General features: G+C 53.0%; 12 protein-coding genes across 12 annotated transcripts; 6 read left to right on the top strand and 6 right to left on the bottom strand.

Annotated features, from left to right (window-relative positions):
- N7498_002870 (ribonuclease H2 catalytic subunit RNH201) lies at positions 1-1,023 on the bottom strand (the record flags this gene model as incomplete). Its single annotated transcript, XM_058449932.1, has 1 exon — positions 1-1,023. The coding sequence occupies one exon, from the start codon at positions 1,021-1,023 to the stop codon at positions 1-3; it is 1,023 nt and encodes a 340-aa protein (XP_058312276.1).
- Positions 1,024-1,226: 203 nt separating this feature from the next.
- N7498_002869 (Cupin domain protein) lies at positions 1,227-3,244 on the top strand (the record flags this gene model as incomplete). Its single annotated transcript, XM_058449931.1, has 5 exons — positions 1,227-1,288; positions 1,344-1,504; positions 1,562-2,671; positions 2,723-2,971; positions 3,039-3,244. 5 exons carry the CDS (start codon positions 1,227-1,229, stop codon positions 3,242-3,244), a joined length of 1,788 nt encoding a protein of 595 aa, XP_058312275.1.
- A 244-nt stretch (positions 3,245-3,488) lies between these two features.
- N7498_002868 (tubulin-folding cofactor B) lies at positions 3,489-4,421 on the bottom strand (the record flags this gene model as incomplete). The annotated part of the gene is made up of 3 exons (XM_058449930.1): positions 3,489-3,823; positions 3,877-4,096; positions 4,146-4,421. 3 exons carry the CDS (start codon positions 4,419-4,421, stop codon positions 3,489-3,491), a joined length of 831 nt encoding a protein of 276 aa, XP_058312274.1.
- A 781-nt stretch (positions 4,422-5,202) lies between these two features.
- Positions 5,203-6,070, top strand: N7498_002867 (tRNA (carboxymethyluridine(34)-5-O)-methyltransferase; the record flags this gene model as incomplete). Its single annotated transcript, XM_058449929.1, has 3 exons — positions 5,203-5,289; positions 5,341-5,465; positions 5,596-6,070. The coding sequence occupies 3 exons, from the start codon at positions 5,203-5,205 to the stop codon at positions 6,068-6,070; spliced, it is 687 nt and encodes a 228-aa protein (XP_058312273.1).
- A 265-nt stretch (positions 6,071-6,335) lies between these two features.
- On the bottom strand, positions 6,336-7,270 carry N7498_002866 (MYB DNA-binding domain protein; the record flags this gene model as incomplete). The annotated part of the gene is made up of 2 exons (XM_058449928.1): positions 6,336-6,753; positions 6,813-7,270. The coding sequence occupies 2 exons, from the start codon at positions 7,268-7,270 to the stop codon at positions 6,336-6,338; spliced, it is 876 nt and encodes a 291-aa protein (XP_058312272.1).
- A 5,202-nt stretch (positions 7,271-12,472) lies between these two features.
- N7498_002865 (uncharacterized protein) lies at positions 12,473-13,297 on the top strand (the record flags this gene model as incomplete). Its single annotated transcript, XM_058449927.1, has 1 exon — positions 12,473-13,297. One exon carries the CDS (start codon positions 12,473-12,475, stop codon positions 13,295-13,297), a length of 825 nt encoding a protein of 274 aa, XP_058312271.1.
- A 530-nt stretch (positions 13,298-13,827) lies between these two features.
- Positions 13,828-15,036, bottom strand: rpn8 (proteasome regulatory particle lid subunit RPN8; the record flags this gene model as incomplete). The annotated part of the gene is made up of 3 exons (XM_058449926.1): positions 13,828-14,433; positions 14,510-14,781; positions 14,853-15,036. The coding sequence occupies 3 exons, from the start codon at positions 15,034-15,036 to the stop codon at positions 13,828-13,830; spliced, it is 1,062 nt and encodes a 353-aa protein (XP_058312270.1).
- A 526-nt stretch (positions 15,037-15,562) lies between these two features.
- On the top strand, positions 15,563-16,518 carry adk1 (adenylate kinase ADK1; the record flags this gene model as incomplete). The annotated part of the gene is made up of 4 exons (XM_058449925.1): positions 15,563-15,722; positions 15,776-15,828; positions 15,896-16,050; positions 16,110-16,518. 4 exons carry the CDS (start codon positions 15,563-15,565, stop codon positions 16,516-16,518), a joined length of 777 nt encoding a protein of 258 aa, XP_058312269.1.
- Positions 16,519-16,899: 381 nt separating this feature from the next.
- On the bottom strand, positions 16,900-18,223 carry N7498_002862 (Gfo/Idh/MocA family protein; the record flags this gene model as incomplete). The annotated part of the gene is made up of 4 exons (XM_058449924.1): positions 16,900-17,471; positions 17,537-18,067; positions 18,120-18,140; positions 18,193-18,223. The coding sequence occupies 4 exons, from the start codon at positions 18,221-18,223 to the stop codon at positions 16,900-16,902; spliced, it is 1,155 nt and encodes a 384-aa protein (XP_058312268.1).
- Positions 18,224-18,378: 155 nt separating this feature from the next.
- Positions 18,379-20,441, bottom strand: N7498_002861 (putative mRNA cleavage factor complex component Pcf11; the record flags this gene model as incomplete). Its single annotated transcript, XM_058449923.1, has 5 exons — positions 18,379-18,792; positions 18,853-19,048; positions 19,101-19,747; positions 19,804-20,220; positions 20,277-20,441. The coding sequence occupies 5 exons, from the start codon at positions 20,439-20,441 to the stop codon at positions 18,379-18,381; spliced, it is 1,839 nt and encodes a 612-aa protein (XP_058312267.1).
- Positions 20,442-21,205: 764 nt separating this feature from the next.
- On the top strand, positions 21,206-21,692 carry N7498_002860 (uncharacterized protein; the record flags this gene model as incomplete). The annotated part of the gene is made up of 4 exons (XM_058449922.1): positions 21,206-21,349; positions 21,402-21,426; positions 21,491-21,500; positions 21,557-21,692. 4 exons carry the CDS (start codon positions 21,206-21,208, stop codon positions 21,690-21,692), a joined length of 315 nt encoding a protein of 104 aa, XP_058312266.1.
- Positions 21,693-22,153: 461 nt separating this feature from the next.
- N7498_002859 (putative microtubule binding protein HOOK3) lies at positions 22,154-24,893 on the top strand. The gene is made up of 7 exons (XM_058449921.1): positions 22,154-23,614; positions 23,672-23,732; positions 23,783-23,859; positions 23,918-24,030; positions 24,083-24,465; positions 24,524-24,619; positions 24,675-24,893. Exons 1-7 carry the CDS (start codon positions 22,239-22,241, stop codon positions 24,858-24,860), a joined length of 2,292 nt encoding a protein of 763 aa, XP_058312265.1. The 5' UTR covers positions 22,154-22,238; the 3' UTR covers positions 24,861-24,893.
- Positions 24,894-25,808: the final 915 nt, after the last annotated feature.

Here is a 25,808-nt window from a genome sequence, read left to right as displayed (position 1 = left end):
TCATAGAATTTCAGCTTGTCTTTGACCGTACCATTCTCCAAGTCCACTCCGGCTCGAGCTTTTCCCTGGCCCTGATGCCAGAAGGAACTCGCTGAGCTGCCCTGCTCCGTCTTCCTCATCCACTGGCCAATCCACTCGTGCTCCGCCCTTCACTTCAATCATCTCCTTCGCAGTTCCCCAACTGAAGCGGCACTCATTACCCCACCCAAAGACGGGGTCCATGTTCCGTCGGAGCCAGCCAACGCACTTGGAATCGGATGGGTAGCCACTACCCCATCCCCCAGCGGACGCGCCATCCGACTGTTGAGCGTGAAGCACAGCCTCGTACAGGACTTCCAGCGCGACATCACGCGTCACCTTGGCTGCCACACTCGCAGCGCTCACGCATGGGTAAAGCGAGTCTGCCTTCTTAGCCACCGTGATTTTCAAGGTTGGAAAAATTCGCTCCAATTTAGACTGGTAGGTAGCCGGATTGCCAATAGTATCGATGTATACCTCTCGGACATCCACTCCGCGGTCTTCCACCACACCACGGATGATCTCGATCGTTGCGTCCATCGCCTGGGCGTTCAAGTTGTAAACGGCGGTGCCGGGTCTCATCATACCAGAACCGATGTCGCGGGCAGACAGGGCCTTGATCGCGTACCCACAGGACTCAAACAAGTCCTGGCCGGGCGTATTGAGAAGTCGCATTAGGCTTGCGCGTACGCCGGGTGTGAGAACTTTGCTATCGTCGAAGCTGTGCTTTTCAGCCAAGAGAGAGTGGTGAAGTTCCATTGGCAGATAAAAGGCGCCGTAGACCATTGGGCCCAATACGGGGCCACGGCCAGCCTCGTCCACACCTAGCACACACGGAGTCGTCTCGACGCCATCGCGTGACGCTTTGGCGCGGGACGTGATTGCTGCCGGACAGGGCGTGTAGTATGCGTAGGACTCTCCCGAGAGCAACTGGGCTGAGTCGACACTAGGAGGAATAAAGCACTGGGAGTCCTGGGAGATATCGGGGGATTGATCGTCAGCCATGGTCGATATGAGGGAAAGTTGAAGGGGTGCAGTCATTCAAGCCGAGTATGTGAAAACGCGTCGACTGTTCGGGCTTAGCGGCGGGTGCGCGTTGTTCTCCCCAAATTCCGGCGCAACCATTCCTCCTCCCCCTCCACCTGCACTTTGTTGTGAAACCTTCCCTTCACTTTTTCAGGTCTGTCTATTTAGCATCGATTTTCGCCATGGCTCGTGGGCCAGGAAAGGCCCGCGACTTCGACTATTCGAACGTGGGGACTGCCGGACGGTGAGTCGCTCTCTATTCTGACCTGCGGAGGTGCTAATGCAGGCAATGCGCTTAGACGGACCGGTATCACCCTGAAGGAGGGGCGGCGCGATGAGCATGGAATGGAGGAAGTGGATGGTCTCTTCTCATCCCCGGAGAAGTCGCCTACAAAGTTGAACGGGTATGAAGATGACGAAACTGACGATTCTGCCGGTTCAGAAATGTCTATTGACGAAGGTACGCCGGCATATCAATGTGAATATTTCGCAGAATCGAAGCTGACGTTCTTATCAGGCAACGCGCCTGGCCCTATGGACTTTCTCAAACCTTCGAATCATACGCGCACTTCTTTTCTGGCCCCGCCTACTCGATCGTCTGCGAAGCGTTCTCCTCGAAAGTCCCCTGTGTTGCGATCTTCTCCAGAGCTGGCGAATGACTTCGTGTCTTCCAGTCCCTCCGATGGGAAAGGCTTGATTGAATCGCGTCAAGAATCTTTTCCTTTGTCCACTCGCTCAGTAAATGCGGGCGTGCTCAATCAAAATAATAATGCGCGACATACAAAGGCGCAGCTGGCATCAGAACCGGTCGCTGTACACGATTTTTCGGATGGCGAGGGTGATGAAAACGCAAATTCGTTCGGACAGCTCCAACCCGATTTTGGCGACAGCTTCGAGGTCGGCGACGAAACTATTGTTCGCGGTGTCGAGGTGCCTGAGCAGGATCTGAGCGCCGACTCGTCTCCACCTGCTTTGGCTTCGCGCAGGACAGACAAGACAACATCAACCTCAAAAGCAGCGAAGAAAGGACCCGTGCCGAAACTTGCCCAAGCAAATAATGGCCAACCAAAGCGAAGAGGACGGCCTCCAAAAACCCAAGGCCCTGCCGATGATGAGGCTGGTGATGCCAGGCCACCCAAGAAGCAGAAGACTTCGAGCGGGGAGTCTCAAACTACGCGTGAACCGTTAGACCCGGAGCTTGACCGGATGGTTGAGAACTATGCCCAGCGTTCAGGTCCACTGAAAGGACGCAGCTTGTATATTCTCAAGCGCGAGAATCCCTCCGATACCAGTGCCACACACACTCGCTCGGGCCGAGTATCTGTCCGGCCTCTTGCATACTGGCGAAACGAACGGTGCGTGTTTGGTGATGGAGAAGCTGCCGAGGGGCAGCGCTTCCCACTCTCGACAATCAAAGAAGTCATTCGCACTGAGGATGCCGAACCGGACCAGCAAAACAAGGGCAAGCGTGCTGGTCGAAAATCCAAGAAAAAGAAGCAGAGGGACGAGTCGTCGGATGAAGAGGATGAAGATGCCGATATTTGGGAAAAGGAAGGTGTTCTTCATGGTTACGTACCCAAATGGGATCCCAAGGCACAAGCCAGCAGCTCGGAGGAAGAAGTTCTCGGTAAGACCGATTCCTCGTGCTCTTTTGTATCTCATACTGACGATAGTTCAGACATTGCATACGCTCCTTCTGGCATTGAAACCAGAGAAGTCAAAGATTCCACATTCCGGTTCGCGAAGCTGCTCAGCTCTTCGTTCATTGGGTCGGGTGTCGTTGAGCTTCCCCCCGAGGGTGTGAAGAAGCCCAAAAACTCGAAGAAGATGCATATGGTCTTCTACGTTTGCCATGGCCGTGTTCAAGTCGACATTTCGGGTGTACAGTTTAGCGCCGGCAAGGGGTGCGTATTCCAGGTCCCTCGAGGTAGGTCAAAACTGAATACGTGCGGATTTTGCAATCCTGTGACTGACGTTTCTGCTCGTTTCATCAGGCAACTATTATAGCTTCATGAACCAGCACAACAAAGAAGCTCGACTTTTCTTCACGCAAGGCTGTGTTCCAGGCGAAGGCGAGGGCGAGGCCTCTCCTACATCCAAGAACGGTGTGCAGGAGAGCGAGTTTGAACCTGACAGCGGCGCTTCTGCTCCCCCGGCAAAGTCTCGAGGTCGGCCCAAAGGCAAACAAAAGGCCAAATGATTGTGTTGATCTACGTTTTGCTCATTTGATTTCTTTCAAGCCATGCCGGTGTTTTGACTACGCGCCACGATACCTATCTGTCAGTCTTGTTTCCAGCGAATCTTTTACGTCCAACCCGAGTCACCGGGGCGTCGGTGTCGGCAATCTTGTAATCTATTATTTTCATGATAATTGGGGGAGGACTGGAGGGGCAATCGGAGTTAGAATCTCAATTTACAATGGAATAGTTCATCCGTATCATCAATCATATCTCCTCCATAAGCTCATCCAAGTCGTCATCCAGAGGCGGGAAGTCTCCAACCTCCACCTTCTCGGGCTTCACAAACGCACCTCGCTTTTCGAGGCACTCGAAGTAGCGCAGGCCACCCACGCTACCGTCATTCTTTCCTGTGGGTTCATCCAGCTCGATACCGACCCAAATGGGCTGCAGGTCTTGGGGAAGCTGCCCATCCTGCTCAAGCTCACGGCTCGTGCCGGGGGTGGGAATCGTCGGCACGGGCCCAACAAAGCGAACAATGCCTCGCCGGATATGCGGTGGAGACGAGGGCAGAATGATGGCCCGTTTAGACACAGCGATACCTGCAAACATTGTGAGATATATGTACCGTGGTGAGAGCATAGATCCAGCAAACCTTTGGAGGCAATCTCTCCCCGGTCTTTCTGGACCTGCTTCCGCAGGGCGTCTTCAGGCGAGAGGGCGTTAGGGTCGAAGCGGCCCAGCTTCTGGTTCTTCTTCCAGGCCAGGACAGAGTCCGGAAGCGACTCGTAAGTATCGGTGGGCAGTTCATACTTCTCAACCGATGACAAGTCGGTAAAGTTGGGTCGCATCGCCTGCGGACGGGAGTCGTGAACCTGACGATGTACTTAGCGTGAATCCGGTCCTCTGTAGAAGGAAACATACCTCGATCTCGGAACCCTTGGCGAGTCCGTAGTCCCCGATGAGCTGGTCATCGGAGTCTGCCCACTGATCTGGTCGACCGGGCACCTTGACGCGAAGGCGTTGGCTGCCCGGCGGGACACCCGTCATGGTCTCGAGCTTCCCCTTGAGCTGCATCACGGTCCACGTGGGGGTCACGCGGCGCTCGGTCACGAAGCCGGGCTCTCCATTTGCAGACTTGACCGCAGCCGGACTGGTGATTAAGACGGAGATATCCGCCGACGTAGGCTGAAATGCCATTTTGACTGTGCCCGTTGAGGGGGGTTGTTTGAAAGGTATCTGGGTGGATGTGTCAGGATTGCGGTTATGCGAGTTTGATGGTGGCACGCGGTAGATATCAACAGGGCAGGCAATGCAATGTAAGAGGTCGAGGTTGGGATGGGAGACGGGCTGTATAGAACCGTCCAGAAGAGTTCCTCTATTTGGTGGGTTTTGATATTGCCATATCGGTCTCCTATTGACCCCCAGTACGAGGCTCAAGGATAACGAATATTGAATTGGGGACAGTAATGGGAGATAATCACGGAACCAAACACACGGTCTGGTCAAAGCAACAGGATGTACTTACGTTAATGCACAGCGAGACGAGAGATTCTCTCCTGAACGCACCGCTCAAGTCGGGATGCGCTTAGTCAGCGTGCAAGGAACGCCCTGGGACACGATTCACGTATTGAACATGGGCGAAGTCGAACATGAACATGGTCCTTCTTGGCTGGTGGAGATGCAAGGCAGATGCTTGTTTCGAGGGTCGATCCCAGGTAGCACTATCTCGATCTGCGGTCGGTTCTACAATGCATGTAAGCGGCTGAGTTTCGGGAGATGGCCCAAGCGTAGGTCTCTTCGGTGTGACTTCAGAGAGTCAACTGTATCAATTGTATCTACACTTATCTGAATCTAATCTGTCTATTCGAAATCGTAAACACAATCGTGTTGGCGGGGTCCAACGTAAGAGTTCGAGGCCACGTGATAGCATAACCCGCCTCTCGCTTGACGGCGACTTCACTTCTCTCCCTCAGCAACCATGGACGCCGCGGAAGTGTACGAGCAGAAGAATGTGCACGAGGTCTACCAACAGATCGCGGAGCACTTCTCTTCCACCCGCTACAAGGTATGTGTCTCCTGTCCTGCCTTGATTGCTGGGACTAACGGGATTTTCTAGCCATGGCCCATTGTGGAGCAATTCCTCAAGGAGTTACAACCCGGCTCCGTCGGTCTTGATGTGGGTTGCGGCAATGGCAAATATCTCACCGTCAACAAAGATGTTTTTATAATTGCCTCAGATAGGTACGTCGGGCATCGTAGGGAACGTTGTTTCTTATATCAGATTCTCTCTTTTTTTGGGGGCTATCTTTTCTGTGTTTACATCTCATTCTTTCGTATCTCTCTCTTGACCTGGACTGATTCAAATTGACAGATCGGAAAATCTGGCGCGAATTGCGCTTCAGCATCAGCCCCATTCAACCGTGGTGGCTGATATCATGGACCTCCCGCACCGAGATGCGTTCTTCGACTTCGCAATTTCGATTGCTGTCGTGCACCATATATCCACTTCAGCCCGGCGAGTCCAGGCCATCGCCGAGATTTTGCGAACCGTGAAACGCGGCTCAGAGACACAGTCAGGTGGTAAAATTCTGATCTATGCCTGGGCTCTCGAGCAGAAGAACAGCCGTCGAGGCTGGGATAAGGGTGACCCGCAAGACATCATGGTGCCCTGGGTTCGCAAGGCTAAATCAGCCGATGATCAGCCCCAGACGTTCAACCGCTACTATCATCTGTATGAAGAAGGGGAACTGGAGCGAGATATCGACCAGGCCGGAGGCCACGTTCTCGAGTCGGGATACGAGAAAGACAATTGGTGGGTCATCGCGACGCCCAAAACTGCGTCATGATGCGTGCGATGGGTGGTATCGCTCCGAGAACCAGCCTCGAAAGTTGCCATCAGCACAGACGCGCTTGCCAAAAAAGTAAGGCGTTTCGACAAATGCCTGCCCAACAAAACAAGCAAAGAGCTTTCAAACGCGCAAAAGGAGACGGAAAATTCTCTATATAATTTCATGGCCTCCCACAAATCACGGGATACCTCCAGCCGGCGCTATGCAATTCGTATCAAGGAAACAAAGGGAAGCCGTACGGGCGTGATCGTTTATCGTCATCTTAGGGCAGAGTTCGTGGAGGCAATCCCAGATGCGGGCCCATTAGCCCTGGCGGAGGAATGCCCATGTCCGGGGGTCTTCCAACTCCATAGAACTCTCTCGGTGGCATAGGAGCTGGGGGAGCGTACGCAGGAACGCCCGCGGTCAGCTCTTCGAGGGATGGAAGCTGCGTTGGAAGGCCTGGGAGGTGGCCAGGGATCGCGCGCGAGGTGGAGGATTTCCGAGGGCGGGCGAAAGACGTGCTTGCTCGGCGAGTTCGAGTGGTGGGAGGATCGATTGCTGCACTCGACAGAGAGAAGGGCACCACGCCCGCGCGGCGGGCCATCTCCTGCTCACCGAGCTGCCAGTGCATGGCCTCTGCTGCACGCCACGGGATGGCCATTTCCTCCGCTACCTTGGACCACATCTCTGCTTTGAATCTATTTTTATCTACCGTTAGCATTTTGCAAGCCTGCTGATTTCCCGTTCTGATTCCTACCGTTCATATAACCGAGCGAGTTTGTTCTTCTTATCCTCATCCCACTCGCTGCGGCGCTCCAGATAGTTCTGGTAGTGGAGACGGCAACTGATCGCACTGCGACCTGGCAGCCGTTTGCTGATATCCTCCCACTTCATGCCACTGCCTCGCAGCTCGATGATGAGAGCGTCTTCCTCCGGCGACCACTTGGACTGTTTCTTGGCGGGTGACTCCGCCGTGTGAGCGGGCTGCAGACGCTTTGCTGGGAGACCGGGGGCGGTCTTGGTCAAGGACGGCGCCACGGGTGCCGGACCCGTCATGAGAGGCGTCGTCCCTGGAGGCGGAGCCGGCAGAGACCTAGGCGGATAGAGAGATGTAGGGTGTGCCGGGGTGGCTTCTTCCTCATCTTGGGGCTTGAGTAGTAGTGAGATATCCACTTTGGCGGGCGGCAAGATAGGCCGGTTTTGTAACGCAATCATATGCGCGACGTCGGCGGGACTTTTCGGGATTTCAGAGTAAATAGAAAGTCAAGCCCCCTCCAGAGCAGCGTCGAGGGAGGGGAGGAACTGAGAGATCGAGGCTCGTGATCTCAGTCGAATGACGACAGCGACAGCCAACGTTCGATCTCCAGGTGATCAGGGAGAAGTCTGGATCAAATGCACCGACGAACAGAAACTCAAAAGGATATCGCGGTCTCGTGCAACGAATGGTGAGGTCAGAGCAGGAGCTTTGTGAGGGCTACAGCGGCAGAATGGCGGTACAGAAGCAGAGTACCGTGGAATGGTGGGATCTCTCGGGAACAGGATGGAAGTGTGAAGGCAAGTGTCAGAGATGAAAGATGGAAAGATGAAAGTGAAAGACGAAAAAAGTCGACGTATACGAAAAGAAGTGTAGAGAGAGAAATGAGAAGGCATACAAGGGAAAGAGTCCAGACTTGAAACCGATCAACGGTGACAGACCTAACAGACCACAAGCCGGGAATGGGTCAAGTCTAAGACCGTGAAGCCCCAAGTATCGGTATTGTAAAATAAATAAATAATAGAATATCTCCGATCCACTCAGGGCCGCTGCTTTTAATTAAAAGTGTTAAGAGGTCGAGCCCCCTCGTGCTTGTTCTACTATAGTTCTGGCACCCGAGCAACTTCATTTCCCGGTTTGAAGGTCTACGGGTTTACTCGGTCGCTTTGCCGTGAAGGTACCTAGGTATTGCCCAGGTGACCCTGGGATTCGAGAAGCTAGACAGATCACTTCTTCAGGTAGACTAGGTAGACTAGGTAGTTTAGGTAGGCTAGCTAGGGTAGCTAGGAGAATTACCTCCAGTACGGTATCACATCTAACCGAGTCGAGGAAGAGGGGCTAATCTTGGACCCCCCATCGAACAGATGAACATGGTTCCTCCTGGAAGAGAGGGGAGATGGGAGAGGAGAGGAGATGGAGGGGGGGGGGGGGGGGGGGGGGGAGAGGGGAGGAGAAAGGTGGGCAGAGACCCGCATCATCCTGAAATGAGATGAGGATGCGTAACAGGACACTTTAAAGCAAGCACTGACCAGTCACAACGTTGGCAACGGCCTACTCCGGCCCAAACGCTAACAGTGGCCCTAATGCCATGCCGTTGCGACTAAAACCTCGCATTGCCAGGCGATCGCAGGCTGCTCAACGGCTTTCTGCCGCCCGGGGCTCCACCGACCATCACGAGGGGCCGTGTATGGCTTGAGCTGGTACATTAGTCCCCTTCACTAAACCGAGCCGGTCCTCTGTCCGGGACCCTCTCTCGTCCCTTAGTGCTCTAACTAACAGATGCGCTTGCTAGGATCCGGGGTCTTTGCGTATCTTGCGGTATGCCTCCTGTAAACTATACATATGCGCCCCCGAGCGTTCGCCTGTCCCACCCGCAAGAAGTGGGCGTTGCCTCTTTCGAGCTCCAGCTTCCGGTTTGCAGCCTCAGCTTCTCGTGCAACCACTCGGGGATTTTTCTGGTTTCCCTGGGGCTTGAACCCCTGTTCCTTTGGTGGAAAACTGTAGGATTTGCCTCCGTGGTGGATCCCCCTGAGTCCGGGTTCCCGACTTGTCGGATTGTGGGTATTTCTTCCATGTGTTGATTTCCAAAGATTCCCGTTTGGGATTTTCATTACCTTTTCCACGTCATTTCCATCCAGGACGTACCTGAACCAGAAACCCGAGGACTATGAGATTTGAAAATTCGAGGATCTGAAGGAATCTGGGAAACCTTGGGAGCCTTGGGAACCCGGGAACCCGAGAACCCTGGAGCACTAGGTACTACAACACTCCGACCGGTTTGCTTCCAGAAACTGCCGTCACTTCAAAGCGGGATAAGCTCGACGCTGTACTCCCGGGGCGTTGCGCGGCAGGCCCATCGTTCGCAGGGACTTTTGGTCGCACGGCGTCGCAATTGCGATGTTCTTGGGGCCAGACCCGTGCGAAATTGGACGCGTTGATCTGTTGGGCCTAGAATCCGCGCTCCGTCTTCTTCCCCCCCCACCGAACGTGAACGAACACCTGGGAAGCGGGAGGCAGATGAGGGAGATGAAGGGGAGGCCGTGACGAGGGATGGTTTGCTTCGGACGGGGACGAGACTAGGGTCTCAGATTCGGTTTTTTTCATTTAAATAAAATGAAAACAAAACCCAAAACCCCCCACAAAAAAAGGACGGTGGCATCTAATATGAGAGCTCCAAGCCCCAAACTATCCACATGGCTTTTGGGGCTGACGCGCTGACAGAAGGAGGAAATGCTACCGAACCGCACTCTAAGAACGACGGGGCCGTTAATTCCCACCAGATTAAGGGACCGGTGGAGCTCTCATTCTACTGATGCCACTGATTTTCCTTCCCTATACTTTACCAAGTCCTGTCATTTTCCTACCGTGACGGGGTCTGGGTTTATTCTCCGTGATTGGACGCTCTCGAGCCCCAAGTGGCGATGCCCCCCCAATCAACCCTGGTCGACCGTTGTGCAAAGTGGCGGTGGAGGGGTGGGTTCTTCATCCTATGCTCGAACACGAGTTCTCCTTTTTCTGGTGCCGAGAACGCCTCATGCCTGTGCATCCGCCTCATACTTTTTTGGTGGGGGGGAAAGGGAAGTGTTGCCGTCTGCACGATTCGGTTGCCTGAAACGGTCGATCAGCGTGCAACTTACCCTGATTTCAAGACGGGATTGTCGACCCTCTGGGGGATTGCCCCGCGGGTCGGCGAGTGAACCCTTTCGCCCAATGCCGGTCGGCATCTACGGGCTCGTCGATTTCATACCTGATATGCAGATGATGCAGATGATGCAGATGGAGGGGGGAGGACGCGTCGGAGAAATGGGGCAACGGTCGAGCCCACTCCATTGTGATCCGAAGCGAGGACGATCCTTGACGATCCCGGGTCGCGCTGGTCTACGAATACTATACTCTACGAGGATTAAACCGGGAGGGCCAGGGTGGTAAGTAAAGTAGGAGGTCGGGGAAGTCTGACGGCAGGAGAGGCAACTCATCACGCTGCAACAGAGTGCGCTGAAACTAACAAGAGGACGCGTACGGTGTGACATTAGTTAACCAGGGAGACGAGTGGAGAGGCCCAACGTGGATCATCACGACTACTCCGTAATGTGACACAAGTGGAAGTGGCCGAGCTGGTGGCGCAGGATCCTGCTGCTTCTATTTATTTCGCAGCGATCGACCTAAATGTCCGACACATCCACCCGACCCGGTTTTTTTCTCCTGACACTTCATTTCCCTTGCGTTTCAACCCTCCCATTGGCGGAGATCCATGAATCTTGCTGCTCCTGCTCGACTTCTGTGATCCCTTGGCCTGTGTTTCCGGTTTGTCCCAAGGGTCAAGGGAGAGGGGGAGAAGTGGGGGGGGAACAAAAGCAGAGTAGAATCAAGAAACAAGAAAGACACGAGGGTTCTCGGAAGGCCCGAGAACGACGGGGGTAGGTTCCACTTGGGATCACGAGCCAGTACCCTCTTGCTACGGAGTGCTCCTTGGACTACTCAGACTATTCAGATTACGCAGACTATACTCGGACTACTCGGGACTACTCGGTGCTAGCGAGCTTGTAGTATGGTTTGCACCCATGTAGTTAGTCGGACGGTGGCAGAGCTGAAAAGTGGCACCCGTTTGGGGGGCCGTGTAGCTGAGGAACTCCGCTGTCAACCGAGGAGGTACTACTGTAAATGCATCCCGGAAGTCCACAAGTACTCGGCTACAGATCTACCCAACGATGAGGACAACGCAGTAACAATCGATCCCGCCCGATCCAGAAGGAGCTGCTCCGTTACACTCGGCCGGAGCTCGCGACGCGTACCCAATCAGACCCGGTTTGGATGAAATCGGCCTTCATCAGACGTGGAGCTCCACTTTTTATGAAACAGTCTGCCTTGTGCCTTGTGCCTTGTGGGGATCTCGTGAGACGTCTAGACTCTCTGCTGTCCTGTTTCTCTACTGGTCCAAAGGTGAACCGGTTCATGGGGTGAACTCGGTATGCGTGCTGTCCATCGGCTTCATCCAAGCTACATCCAAAACGACCTGACACCGGGAGTGTTCCGGTGCCATCTCTCGTATTGACAGGGTCGATCTTCATTGACAGTTGATGCCTCACAAGCTGGTCCAGACTCCTTCCGAATCAGACAGGTGTCCCTGGATCATTAAAGTGGGAAGAGTGTTAAAAAAAGCCGAGTTCTAGACTCCGTGAATCCAGACCGTTGCGGAGTCTGTTGATCGTCATTCTCGGGGCAGGGCCAAACCACGGGTTCGTGTATGACAGCCCCCACAACCGTGACAGAATGACAGATTAACGGGATTGTAATGTGATCGTTTCATCCCTATGCCCGGATGAGTCCATGGCTATTCCAGGCCCGGGTCCGAGCCAAGGTTCTTTGAGTGATGTTCGGAATCGGTCCAGCGCTTCTCTGCCGAGAACCTTGAATATAGATTGAGTATCGACATACTTTGGCTTTTGAGATCCTATGTATTCATGGAATTGGCTTTTGTTCAAGCGTGGACGTAGGAATGCATCGAGAGGACAGTACGGCCCAAGTGCATACTTGTTCATGTTGAGGGCTCGGAAATTAAAAGGAACCGAGTTCAAGCAAACGTATAGAGATGAAGCTGCTTCTCAGTCGTCTGCAAAATATTGATCTGAAGGGTATTGCCGGGCTTCTTTCCTCGCATCCGTCGATATTAGCGATAATGAATTCCCTTTTGAACCTGCCAAAGGCTCGAAAAGGCCTTTGACAAGACTCTTGTTGAAGCGAGGATACTCGCCGAGTTAATGCAAGCGTCGGGTCTTTCACAATTCCTTAGAGTGACAACTGAGAATTTGCGAATGCGATGTAATTCCACGCGACTGGTCACGGTAGATCATCAATGAGCTTCGCATGTACGACAAGAAAAAAATATGATCGGAAGGAAACGACTTACTCGACATGTCCGGATAGCTCTATAATATGTCCGGCATGTCCTGGTTTATATTCCAACGTTGGATTTTTTTTGTTTTCTCGGGACCTTGACTTTTACGTTCAATCATAGTACCATATCTACATAATTCAACGCCAATTAATAGCTTTATTTCAGAAAGTCGAGCATAGTAGTCCAAACCCGTCGCGTTTACACTCTCCCGCTCTCAAGATCGGCTTCTCTCAACCGCCGTCATCCAACGACGACCTCACCCCAAAGAATGGATGCCTCAACCACAAAGAACCCTCTTCCATCCACTAGAGCTTTTGTGGACAATTTGATTGCTGAGTTAGCTAGTTTCAACTCCGCATCACCAAATACCAATGGCAACGAATTGGACAAGCCAAGGACGCAGACCGCACTCCCGGAGAAGCAAACGCAGAACCCTCTCTCGGTGCTTTCGGCACCGCAGCTGGCCAGAGTCAAGCCTTTGATGCTTTCACTGCACTGCATTTTCCCTAATGACCTTCTCCCGGCACTCGACATCCTGGATCGCGGACTCGTGCAGCGTTTGGTGCGCGCCGACCAGGTCGATGCGATGGCTGTATCCGATCAAGAGCAAGCAAAAAGCACAGATAGCCCAAGTGACTTGCACAGCCCATGTTCAAACGACGGCCAAGTCATACTACGCGAAGATATCTTCCTGGTCACATCCGCCTCGACTGCCCCTCCCCACGGCGCCGCTTCATCAGCCTTCGCCACACAAGACCCGGAAAAGGGCTACGAGGTACGCCTGCACGCGTGGAATTGTACCTGTCCCACCTTTGCCCTGTCAGCCTTCCGAGACCTGGCTTCCAGACTGGATTACTCCCCGGAGCATCATTCCCGTGTTGCGAATCTGCGTGACCTGGATGACACTGTTGTTTATCCATTTGGTGGGACGCTTACTTGTGCTACGGACAGGGAATCCCCACCAGTCTGCAAGCATATTCTAGCCTGCATTCTGTTTGCTCGGTGTGCGGGGTTGTTCGGGGCCGATGGAGACGGAAGGCGCGCGATTTCTATGGAGGAGCTGGCTGGCTGGTGTGCTGGCTGGGGAGGTTGAACCTCCCCATCGCGGCAATCAGCGTCGACAGACGTCCCAATGGCCAACTGCAGTGCTTGGACCTATGCGTTGTGAAAGATGCCAGTTCGTGCGAGCCAGTGTGAGCCAGTGCTAGCCGAAGCAGCTATGGCGAGGCGTTTCGACTATCCAGCTGCCGTCATCCTTTCAATGGGATCGGAAATGCTCTTCAAGACTGCAGATAACCGAAATTACTCGTGGTACAAGATCGAAGAGGGAGATTATAGAGTTCAGATGGGTTACGTCGATTTGACCCGAACATGCAAGACATCGACGGCTTCAAAGCACTCGGATTTTGAACTCCCTGGAGATAGGGATGGGATCTTCCAGGGTAACTACACCGGACTACGACACTACCATGTATGGAATGAGAGTTTGCCAACAGCGCAGCCACCGGGTCATATCCTTGATTATCCGTACTATACAGTGCACAATGGCAGATGCACTTCTAAGCGGTCATATCATTTGATGAGCATCACTCCCTCAAATAGAACAAGAAAGAATGAAGCATTTTAGCTCTTCTTCTTGCTCTTATCGGAGCTGTCCTGCTCCTCCTTTTGCTCGCCATTCGGCGACTCGTTAGCCTTCTTGGCATCCTTGTCGCCCTTGGCCGCGTTAAGCTCTTGCTCCCGCTTCGAGTCATTCTCTTCCTGTTGCTGTCGGTTCTGGATCTTGTTCTCGATCAGATCGTGGAAGGCCGTGATGGCACGGATCAGACTGCTAATGTAGATAGCCATCAACTGGTCGTTGGTCTTGACACTCATGGCTCGTGCAAGCTCGCTGTTCTCCATCTGAGGCTCCTGGCCGCTAATCCGCTGTGTCGTGGGAGGGGTGGACAGGTTGGGGAGGAGGTTGAAGACATCCTGGAGGTGGCCCAGGATCGCGTGGTTGACGGGGAGCTCGTGGTCGAGGACTTTCTGGAGATATTGGCCAATATCGCGCAAGCGGAGGTGCAGCCCTTGCAATGATTGCAGCTGTGACGTGATGCGGGTGGAAAGGGTGCCGACTGCGACGTCTCTGATGTCTCGGAGCAGGTGCTCCACACCAATCTCCTCTGCCTCCTCGGCCTCGATTACCGACGGGGTGTGCACAAATGTCTTCGAAGTCGTTGTTCCATCCTAGTATAGCGAAAGTGTGTTAGCTCCATTCCAAGGTTACAGACCAGGACCGGCCACTCGGCTTCCAACCACTTACATCCTTGATCTCATCCACCGCAAAGTAAGCATCTGTAGGGACGCCGACCTCCTTTGGCTGCACATCGACAATGACCAGCAGAGGGTTGGGAGTGTATTTCTTGAAGAGCTCGTTGATCTCCAGATCCGAAGCGCGCAGCTTGGGGCCGGAGTGATACCAGCCGACTAGCTTCTCACGGGCATTGATTTTCTTGAACATGTCCCTCATCGACTCGACGAAATTGTGGTCTAGAAACCAGACAGACGGGTCCTTTTCATCCTCCTCGAACGGAACTAGACACGGAATCACGAATCGTCAGCTCATCTGACAAACCCGTAATCAACCATCGAAAGCTTGAACATACCAGCGAAGCTGTTGGATACTCGCACATTATTGCCCGAGTTCTCGCCCAGCAGCACACCAACAACACGCTTCCGGGTGCCCTTGGCTGTCCGGCCATAGTGATCGGCGACGGAAAGCAGGACTAACGGGGCAACCGTGACGGAGCGGTTGACGAGGGATAGCGTTTCCGCCGTGGTGGCAGGCATGGCGGAAAAGGTGAAAGGCAAGAAGTCAAAAGAAGGGTGGAGCTGAAGAAGATCAAGGTAGGAAGGGGGGCAAGCAGATTAATGAGGATCGGAAGGTGATTGCTTTGGATGGTCGCAAGAGCAGGGCGATGATGCTCTCCGAGCTTCGATGCGCCACACAACCGCCTCATTGTGGCGGGTGACTTAGTCATCCTGTTCCTGGGTGCTCAGGTTGGGGGTCACTTGGTTTTGTTGAGAAGAGTATAAATATGGAATACCATTTACATATTTGACGGAACAGGTAAAATAGAGTACTTTGGGTTGAAATTGGCCATACTTTCTGCTATATAAATCTCTATAGAAGCCATTGGCTACGTATATGCACTGTAGTATCCGTGGCTCCGAACCTCGGGCGCCAAGTTTCCTGCTCTTCCGGTTCTCCATTTCTCCATTTCTCCGTCTTCAAGCCTTTCCCTTTCCAACCTCTGCAATCGCTCCCCCCACACCCTCGAGTCCCTTCAGAGAAGCCTCTCCCCTCTCAATCATAATGGCTCCCATCACCGACGATATCGTGTCCGGTCTGAAGGACACCATCGGCAAGCTCGAGGCTCGCGTTGTCGAGCTCGAGAGCCGCCTGACTGGCGGCAGCAAGCCCAAGTCGGTCGCGGAGCAGATGCGCATCATTCTGATGGGCCCTCCGGGTGCAGGTATGCTGTCATGGTATCGACGGGAAAGTCAATGGTTGTTAATGTGTTTCTAGGCAAGGGAACTCAGGCCCCGAACATCAAGGAAAAGTACTGCGTGTGCCACCTGGTACGTAGCAACCGGCTCGCCCAATTACAGCGTGGATATTTGTTTGCTGATGGATTCACCCGAATAGGCTACCGGAGACATGCTGCGGTCACAGGTTGCGAAGAAGACCGACCTCGGCAAGGAAGCCAAGAAGATCATGGACCAGGGTGGTCTCGTTAGCGACGAGATCATGGTGAACATGATCAAGAGCGAGCTGGAGAATAACACTGAGTGCAGGAACGGGTATGGATCATTGCCTCCGCTGGACCGAACGCTCTAGTAGACTGACATTGAAATCACAGTTTCATTCTGGATGGTTTCCCGCGAACCGTCGCGCAGGCCGAGCGCCTGGATGACATGCTTGCGGCGCGCCAGCAGAAGCTCGGACACGCCGTTGAGCTGCAGATTGACGATTCTCTGCTCGTGGCTCGTATCACTGGCCGTCTGGTGCACCCTGCCTCCGGCCGCTCGTACCACAAGATCTTCAACCCCCCCAAGTCTGACATGAAGGACGACATCACCGGCGAGCCCCTGATCCAGCGTTCCGACGACAACGCCGAGACCCTGACCAAGCGTCTGGCCACCTACCACGCTCAGACCTCCCCCGTGTGCGAATACTACAAGAAGACCGGCATCTGGCGTGGCATTGACGCCAGCCAGGAGCCCGGCCAGGTGTGGAAGAGCATGCTCGGCGTTTTCAACAAGAACTAAGTGTTGGACGTTTTCAAAAGATCTAAAATCTAGTGGAAGACAGGTGACGAGTGAACAGTTCGGCTTCTGATGCTCTCCGTTTCTTTTGTCTTGGGTTTAGTTTAGGGAGAGCATACAGCAAGCACGAACTGGCATAAAGTCCTCATATAGACGCAGAACAATAGTCTTCCAGGGCCATGTATAGTACGTGTACTTTTCTGGTACCCCATACACTGTCACCGACAAATTTACCTCCGTAGACAACATCTACCTAGTACGATAAGCAGATGAGTAGAGTCTTCTACTCAGGCGCTCTGGAAATTTTCTCAACAAGACGAGGTTGTGGTTCAACGAAAGAGTGATATCCTGGATGTACATACTTCAACCCCTGATACATATCATTTACAGCTGCAGAGGGTACTCGGTCGACTCGATCTTCTGAGGATAAGTCAAACCACCCTGCTTGCGCACCTCATCCATCACCTCCATAATGACAATACTCTCCTCCCAGGGCATACCCTCACTTTCCAGCTTGCCGTCTCTCAGGCAGCGAGCAACTTCATCCGCCTCCCAGAACATACCATGGCCCTCCGCAGGGAATGAACCCTCAACGGTCCGGACCTCACCAAGGCCCTTCTTTGGGATCACACGGTAGCTAGTAGGGCGGAACGGGTGTCCGAACACCTGAATCTCGCCCTTGGTGCCCTGGATACGGATCTGGGGACCGGAGGTGCCCTCCTCGTCCGGATCAGCCGAAACACGGATGTTGGTCATGGCGATACCCTGCGAGCGGTGCGGGTGCGGGCCGTTGGAAGGAGTGCTGGTCGGGAAGCTCAGCAGAATAGTAGTGGACTCGTCGGCACCAGTGAGATGGTAGGGAGTCATCTGCGAGGTGACGGTAGGTGCCTTTCTCTGATCCCGGGGCAAGGTGTGGTAAAGAGTCTGGAAGACCCAGGTGAGGGAGTAGATGCCCACTTAGGATTCAAGATAGCGGATCAGCACAGCTCCGACAGCATAGATGTAGGGAACAAGCACTCACAGTCCAAAAGACAGCCACCGGCAAGATCGGGGTTCACCATGCGGTGCTTAGTGCCCCATTTCTCCTCGACGTCATCGCCGAAGCTGGTATCGGCGATAGTGCGAAGCACCTCACCAATCTCGCCCTTCTGAATGAGCTCACGCACCTGGACACTGAGCGGGAAATAGCGTGTCCACACAGCCTCCATGAGGAAGAGGTTCTTCTTGCGGGCAGTCTCGCACAGGATCTTTGTCTGGGCAGCGTTGACGGTGAAGGCCTTTTCGCACAGAACATTCTTGCCGGCCTCCAGGCACAGCATCACATTCTGATAGTGGTGAGAGTGGGGAGTAGCAACATAGACGACGTCGACATTGGGATCCGCGACGAGCTCTTGGTAAGTAGCGTAGGCGTCGCAGGGAGCGGGGATGCCAAGGGTCGAGATGAACTTGTCGGCCTTATCCTTGGACGAGGACGAGGCAACGGCGACGACCTTGTGGGCGACGTCAGAAGCATCGCGGGCCTTGGGATCCTTCAAGAGATCGCGGACAAACGCTGTTGCATTTTAGTCAAGCTATACGGTCTTGGATTTGTCAGAGAAACGAACTTTCCGCGATCCAGCCAGTGGCTACAGTTTGATTAGCTTCGTGAATACAACATCAGGATCGGAATCTTCATACCCATAATACCCCATCGGATTGTGTGTGCCATGATGAAAGTGAAATATTTATTCGAAACCGTTCAAGGACAGGATCCGCGTTGATTTATATTAGGACGTATTCCCCGGTGGGGGATGTTGACCCGGAGATGCGCCGAGCGGGGCAGAAAGCAACGTCATGATGCTACATTTGGACTATGATACATTTTCACGGCTCCGTCTTGACACGTACTTTATGTCCTGGAGATTCCGTACCCTCTGCCTTTCGCTTGCCCAGTATCGAGTCCGGCGTACCAGTCCGTGCTTGCGGTGTTGAGGCCCGTGGTGCCGGCCCGTCCTTGGTTACTTCGGCATAACAACTGGCGTGATAAACCCGGTTACCGACCTTGGCTGCATCCTGCCAGATCCAGTCTTGCACATCCTCCGACCAGGTCGACTCGAATTGCTCCTGGCAGATAGGACAGGGGGTGTTGCGGAGAGTGGCTTCATTCGGAGCCCGGATCCACGGCTTGGGCGGCCCTTGCTTGGAGGCACTGCCATCTGCTCCCGCAGCCCCTTCTGCGGTGGCCCCAGTATCTTCCGGGTTTTGATCGTCACTAGGCTCTCTGGATTTGATCCAATCCTATATAGGGTTTAATTAGCGTTATGTAGACGTAGAAAGTGATTACCGGTGTATACGTACCCTTTCGTCGACATACCAGCTGCGCGTCTGAGCTCGCTTAGTAGCATCAGCCATGCGCTGGTTGGTCTTGAAGTGCCAGTCTAAATGACGGGCTTTCTTTTCTCGCCCTTCATCCGTAGCGGGGAAGCGCCGGCCACAAGTGCCACATCGGTTGGGTTTCGCCTCGTAAAGCGAAACAACAAGAGTGATTCGAGGGCTATTGTAAACCATTAATTCGGAGAATGCAATCGTATTACAGCCTAACTTACATTTTCATAGATGCGGTGTTCATGGGAACCGTAGATGAAGACGGAGTTGATGCTTGTGGTGTTGAGGCGGGAGGTGTAGATTGTAATTGACCGGGAATCATAAATGGCAAGGAGCCTCCCATCGGTGGTGTCCCAGAGGCCAAGGACGGCGGTGCAGATGCAGAAGGCAGCAGCCCACGCAGCCTGAGGGCTGCAATTAGAGGGTTTTCGGCAGGCTGCGGTGTGCTGGTAGTTGGCATTTGGGGAATGGTAGGGAATTGCGGCGGAGGTGTCGGTTGTTGATTACCAGCCGTTGCTTTGAGAAGCCCTGCGAGGGTCTCAGAGTTCAAAAGTTGCGACAGCGGTTGTGAGGCAGGCAACGTGGGAGGTGTAGGAACCGGAGCTGGAGGCGCCGGGGCGGGGTTCTGGACAGGAGCTGGCGGGATTGCATATGTAGCGAGCTGGTCGCGGACCGCTTTCAACTGATCGGGAGGAAGCTGCTGGTTTTGCAAAATCCTCTGAAGGTCGAGCAATGCCTTCAGGCGTTGTTGAGAGGTGGGATTAAAGGGACTGTTGGCAAAGTCATTCCTTGCCGAGGCGATCAAAGCCTCCAGGTCCCGATTGAGTGATTCGAGCTGGACATCTGGGCGATGACCATAAGGAGGAGTCTGTGATGTGTGGTTAGATTGATTGAGTGACAATGCATTATATATGTTGTCCTTACCGAAGTGCTAAGGCCCGCCCCGTTGCCGGCAGTAGGTTGGTTCGGTCGCATGCCCGGTGGTGTAGGGCTGTTGGCCCATCCAGTCGGAGTAACAACTCCGCGGGGCCGAAGCATATCCGGCTGACGGCTCTTCTGGTTCTCGAGAATGGCGGTGCGTGCTTTGATCAAGGCGCTCTCGATGTTGCGAGTGACATCTGGAGGGAAGACTGGGCGCGTATCCAAAGAGCCCGGCACGGGCTCCTTCCACGTCCTGAGCATCTCATCGAGCTTGCGACGTGTTTGTTGGTCGACCAAGGAGTACGCATTCATGAAGGTCTGATACATGTTCCGTCCCAGAAAGAGCGTGTAGGGGGTTCCAACATTCTTGACGATGGAATCGACTACATACAGAGCCGGCAGCTTCTGCGGCGGTGGTGTCTACAAAGACAGTCAGAGGCCTACACCATTTAACAACATAAGAGAGAGACACCTACTGATCGAATGTGATTCTCCAAAACCCTCGAGATCGCCATCGCATGCTCCGTGTTTTCTTTGGCTATGACGGTCAAGTTGCTGATCTGAAAACGATCGTTGGTGGTAAGGTCCTCCAAGGAGTTCTTGTAGTCCTCGGCTACCTCGTCGGAGACGAGTCCAGACATGTTGGCAAGGGGAAGAAAAGTTGATGCTAGAAGAAGATGATATCAGTGAAAAATGGAAGCCAACGCCAAACGAGGCTGAATATGCGGGCGAGATTCAGTGGTCCACGTCCCCCGTAACGTCTTCGTACTCTCGTTCACTTCTGTTTCTTCCAGGCCTCTTTTGCTGGTCTTCTTTTTCTCCCACAGCTTGCTATGCCTTGTTTCTTTGTTTTGTTCTTCCCAGCTGTGGTTTTTTGATCTTCGGGGCCGTAGGCCTCGGTGACTATCCCAGGATGCTTCTTCTTAGTCCTCGTTGCGTCCTCAAGGCAAACTCTCTTGGACGATCAACACGAGATGGAGAGAAAAGTCGGAACTTGTAAATGCTTGCTAGCTATATTCGCGAGAATGAGACAACAAGAAATGCGCCTGTCCTCCAATCCAGCAAGAGTCCTGTCCACCGACTTGGTCTTCCTTCACGTCAATAACCGCCGAGGGAGATGCAACGCTGGTGAGACACGAGAGAAAACGTCTGGAGAAATAACGAAATCAAATGCAGACCGGGGATACTGTCAGGTAGAATGCAACGCTGGGGAAGGAAAGGTGGTGTTGAGAACGTCGGAGTTGGAGGTTCGGAAGTTGAGCGGAGGTTGAAAGGGATTGTCGGAGTCGGATCACCTGATCATGGATGACGCAGGAGTCCGCTTTGGGGCACGAGACTCTCACGACTTGCACAACTCGCACTCTCCTTCCACCATTTCCGACCATCTAAACTTTTCCTGTTCACGATGAAGCTCTTCTTGTTCACTGCTTTGTTGGGTCTCCTTCCGCTGGCGCTGGCCGCCAAAGTACTCAAGTCCGTTATCGTGACCTTTCCCAAGGGAACGCCTTCCGGAGTGATTGACCAGGCGAAGGATTCAATCGTGGCTTCCGTACGCGCACCTTACATCGCACTCTTCAGCTGTAACTAACCGGTACATATAGGGTGGCGTCATCACGCATGAATATCGTAAGTTGCATGTTCCATCCCGTCCTGTCAGACACCCGAGGCTAATTCATATCTTTCGCCACAGATCTCATCAAGTATGATCGCATTCGTTCTTCTCACACCCGTGCTCCGCATCTAACTTATGGTTCAGTGGATTCGCCGCTGAGGCTCCGGTCAATGCTCTCCAGACACTCTCCACCCAGGACACCCAATATAAACCCGAGATTGAGGAGGACAAGATCGTGTCTATAAATGGTGACTATGAGGGTGACAAGCTCTCTCTTTGAGGAGTGATGTCTCCCACCAGATACGAGGAATTCTTCGAATCCCGCCCCACGGCTGGTTCTGGGTAACGTATGACGAACAGCGAACCTCGGCGGGACGCCCGTACTTCGTGCCGGCGCAAACTGAAGGCGCACTCTTTTCAACGAATATACATGAACATTGGGATTTGTCTTTGGCGTCTTGGTGTATACGGAATCGACTCTTATGGACGACGGCTGCAGGACGCGCGATCTATGAGGACAAATTAGGGGTATTACTCGGCCTAGTAGTTTCCAGTAATATTTTAACAAATACATTCATTCCATGCGATATTCGATTACACTACAAGTCCACTATGATTGGGGTTACAAAGTCGCTAGACCGAGACTCGGGGACCGGGGGGGGACGATCATCCCCGCTAGCGACTCGGCCTCTGCTCGCGGCCCCGAAACGCGTGGATCCGCAACTTCCCCAAGGCCACTTTCCTTCTCCACACATCCCCCCTTTGGTCTTGGGAATGCTGCGCGTGCATCTATTCTTGAAATTCTACTAAGATACGACCATTCGTTATGGCATCGGAACATACGGTGACTAAGGTTTTGCTGGAATGGATCAACAGCTTCTCCCTAGGCAAAACACTCCGAGCCACGGATGAATTGACCGACGGAATCATCCTATGGGAGATCCTCCAGGATATCGACCCGCAGTATTTCCTCGACGAGATCCCCGAACGCAACCCCGCCGACCACTGGGTCGCCAAATTCCAGAACCTGAAGCACATCCACAAGCTTCTGCTCAGCTACATCCGGTACCGGAACGATGACTCCCTACCGTCCGGTCTTAACCCCTCCCCCGATCTCGAAGCTATCGCCGAGAAAGCAACGGTCAAGGAAACCAATAAGTTGCTGAAACTTCTCCTGATCGCGGCCATCAGCTCAGAAAACGCGGGGACATACGTGCAGACACTCCAGGAATTGAGCACCTCGACTCAGGAAGGCCTCAAGGATATTATTGAGGAGGCACATAACGGACATCATGAGCCCTTGGATGCGGCCGACGAGCTCAAGGAGGAGCTGGCGAAACGTGACCACGCGTTGGACCCCGAGCTGAAGTTTGAGGAGCGCGTCGGAAAAGTGCTCGCAGAGAATGATCGCCTTAGTCATGAGAAGAAGGAGCTGGAGAAAGCGCTGGAGGACTTGCACAACCGTTTGGCGCGTCTGCAGGAGAACAACGATACTCTCCAGAACCGCCTGGCCTCCACCGAGGATCGTCTGGTGACGCTGAAGTCTGGAAAGGGTGATTTGGGATTCAACGCGAAGGCGTTGGAGAGCAAGACGCGCCAACAGGATGACCTCATTGCATCTCAAGAGGCTAAGCTTTCTGCTACCCAAGATGAAGTCGACAGTCTTCGCATGACCGTGGAGTCCTTGAAGGTCAAGAACCAGCGTTACCAAAAGTTGCAGGATGACTACGATGAGCTCCGTACGGAGAGGGACCAGCTCGCCCGCAAGGCGAATGCGGCTGAGAAGTACCGCCAAAAGCTTCAGGCCAGCCAGGACTTTGAGAAAGAGAACCAGACTCTCAAGAACCAGATCAAAGACCTCCAGCAGCAATTGAAAGAGTCAGACTCGCAACAGCGATGGACCTCTGAGCGTGATGTGGAGCTAGAAGAATACCGCAAACTCTTGCCACGCATTGAACAGGAATGCAACGAAATCCAGAACCTCAAGAAACAGCTCGAGTTTAACAACCATGCGCTCACCGAGAGACTGCAGGGCGCGGATGAGCAACATGAGCGAGATGATGCTTTGATCAGCGAGCTTCGTGAACGCCTTCAGGAACTAGAGGGCTTGCCTGGCAGTCCGTCACCGGGTTCCGACACTCCCAAGATGCAAGGAACGCTGAACAAGGATTTCGAGGCAATCGGCATGAAAGAGTCTCAGCTGTATGTTTTGTGTCTTGCGCCATCCACAGTATTGACGATCGTGGCTAATCAACGCAGCAAATCCGAGAATGACGATCTAAAGCGGGAGATGGAATCGTTGAAGGGGCCATCGACAGCTGTAAGTTTCCCGCCTTCCCCTTGATGGTTTCTTAAACCGACATGCGCCAGCCGGAGTCTCAGTCAGAGGGCTTCTCCGAAAGCTTTAATACATCCGTGCAACTCGCCAAAGCCAACTCCACGCAGAGGTACGCCATTCTAGGGGTTTTTTTTTTGCCCCCCAGGTCATGCGCTAATATCCTACAGTGACGAGTATTGGAAATTATACGAGAACTATACTAGCACACTGAAGAGGATCGCCGAAGTTCAGGACACTTTAGAAACCACCAAGAAGGACCTGTCCGAAGCTCAGACTCAACGTACGAACTCTTCAAGACTGAACCACGAGATAATCTGCTAATCGTTGCCTAGTCGGTCTCGTTGACATGGAAAAAGCCGAAATTTTCCGCGAGTTTGAAGAGCACAACTCTGGCGAATTGTCGAAGCTTCGCGGGGAATGGAATAATCTTGCCCAGAATGTGCACCACTTGGAAGCCGAAGTGGATGCCAGTCAGACATTAGTGCGCGAGGTGTGTTCTGAGCGAGAGGAGCTGCGCAAGATGCTTGACAACAAGCAGAACGAAATCAGCGCCGAGGACCAAGAAGTGATGAATGAGATGCAGATGCTGTTGGGCGAGTTTGAGACCCATAACAGTGAGGGCGGTGACACGCCTCAGAAATCGAGCTTCGAGCTCCTGAAACAATGTGCTGGTGTCTTAGAGAAGAATGTTGAACGGCTCGCTCAGCGGGCGGAGGTGAGACTTAACTTCAAAGGTTCCGTCCGAGGGAGAATGCTAAATCCAATGATTCTAGTACATCCAGCAGCAAAACGAACTCATCAAGTCACTCCGGGAGAGCATGAAGAATTACGAAGAGAACCTGGATGATGGCATATCCAAAGAGCGAGAAGTGAGTACTTATGGTGCTCCAATATCCCAAACCTACGTACTAACCCACACTCCAGCTCGAGCTTCAAAGAACCATTGACGACCAAGCTCGAGAGCTGAGTCTCGTCAGCTCGGCCTGGTATCATCTCCAGAGCCGGTGGCAGAACAACAACATGACTGTCTCGCGATACCGACACGGTGCTAACGTGGCCGATCCCCGAGGCTGGCTGGCCAAACAGAGAAGGGTGGTTGCAGGCCAATAAGTCTCGAGGATCGTCACTTAGGGTGCACACTTTCTTTCATTTTGGTTAAAGATTTCTTTTATATTCCCACTAGATCGTCTGTTCTTCACCTTCGGTTTGTATGCTGTTCCTGTGGCATATAGAATGCATGTTCTGTCTTTTGTGTACATATATACGCTGTCCATCGTCAAGTTGAAAGAGGCTGGAAATACCTTTTGGGTTATACTTTATTCCTTTAGACTTATGCTATCGGACATGTTAGACAGTCATTATACTTTGATGTGCCGTATCTCGTGTTTTGTGATGTGTATTTTGAAAGGGACCTCTTCAGCCTTGAATCTGCACCTCGTTTCTCATCTATATTGGGCTTATTTGTGTTGCCGCCAGAAATCAATATTTTGTATTTTTAATTTGATCTTGGGCTTGTGGTTTAGGGGTATAATGCTCGCTTCGCATGCTTATAGCGATTCTGCGAGAGGTCCCGGGTTCGATTCCCGGCGAGTCCATCTCTTTTTTGTCTTGCTTTCTTTTTGACATTATTCAGACTCATTTGATTGGGCCTGAGTAAAAAAAATTAAAATTGTAAGAGAGGGAGAGAGGAAGTACCAAATTCAATACAAAGACAAAGCCTTTCTCATGTTGTGCTTTTGATTGAAGCTGGCAACATACTTCATCCTGACCTTCCGCATATGGAAGTAGGGCTCGAGCCCCACACGTGATCCACCCGGTAAACTGATTTTTTTCTCTCGTAGCCCGGGTCAACTTTTTACTTAAATTGATCCGATGCCTGTTGTATCATTCGATCGCGTGGTTGTTTATGTCATTTGACGGCCAGAATGATGCAGTTAGGGCTGATGAATGTCCAATGGCCAACTCGGACAGCCCTGATACCTACAATCAGCGCCAGGTGGGCCCTCTAGGCTACTTATGTAGTTGAAACATCAGGCGGCCAAGGTTAGGTATTGCGGA

The sequence above is a fragment of the Penicillium cinerascens genome (assembly GCF_028974065.1).
Source record: "Penicillium cinerascens strain IBT 15544 chromosome Unknown contig_1_segment0_segment0, whole genome shotgun sequence".
NCBI classification, from domain to species: domain Eukaryota; kingdom Fungi; phylum Ascomycota; class Eurotiomycetes; order Eurotiales; family Aspergillaceae; genus Penicillium; species Penicillium cinerascens.
This window is presented reverse-complemented; position numbering and strand designations above follow the sequence as displayed.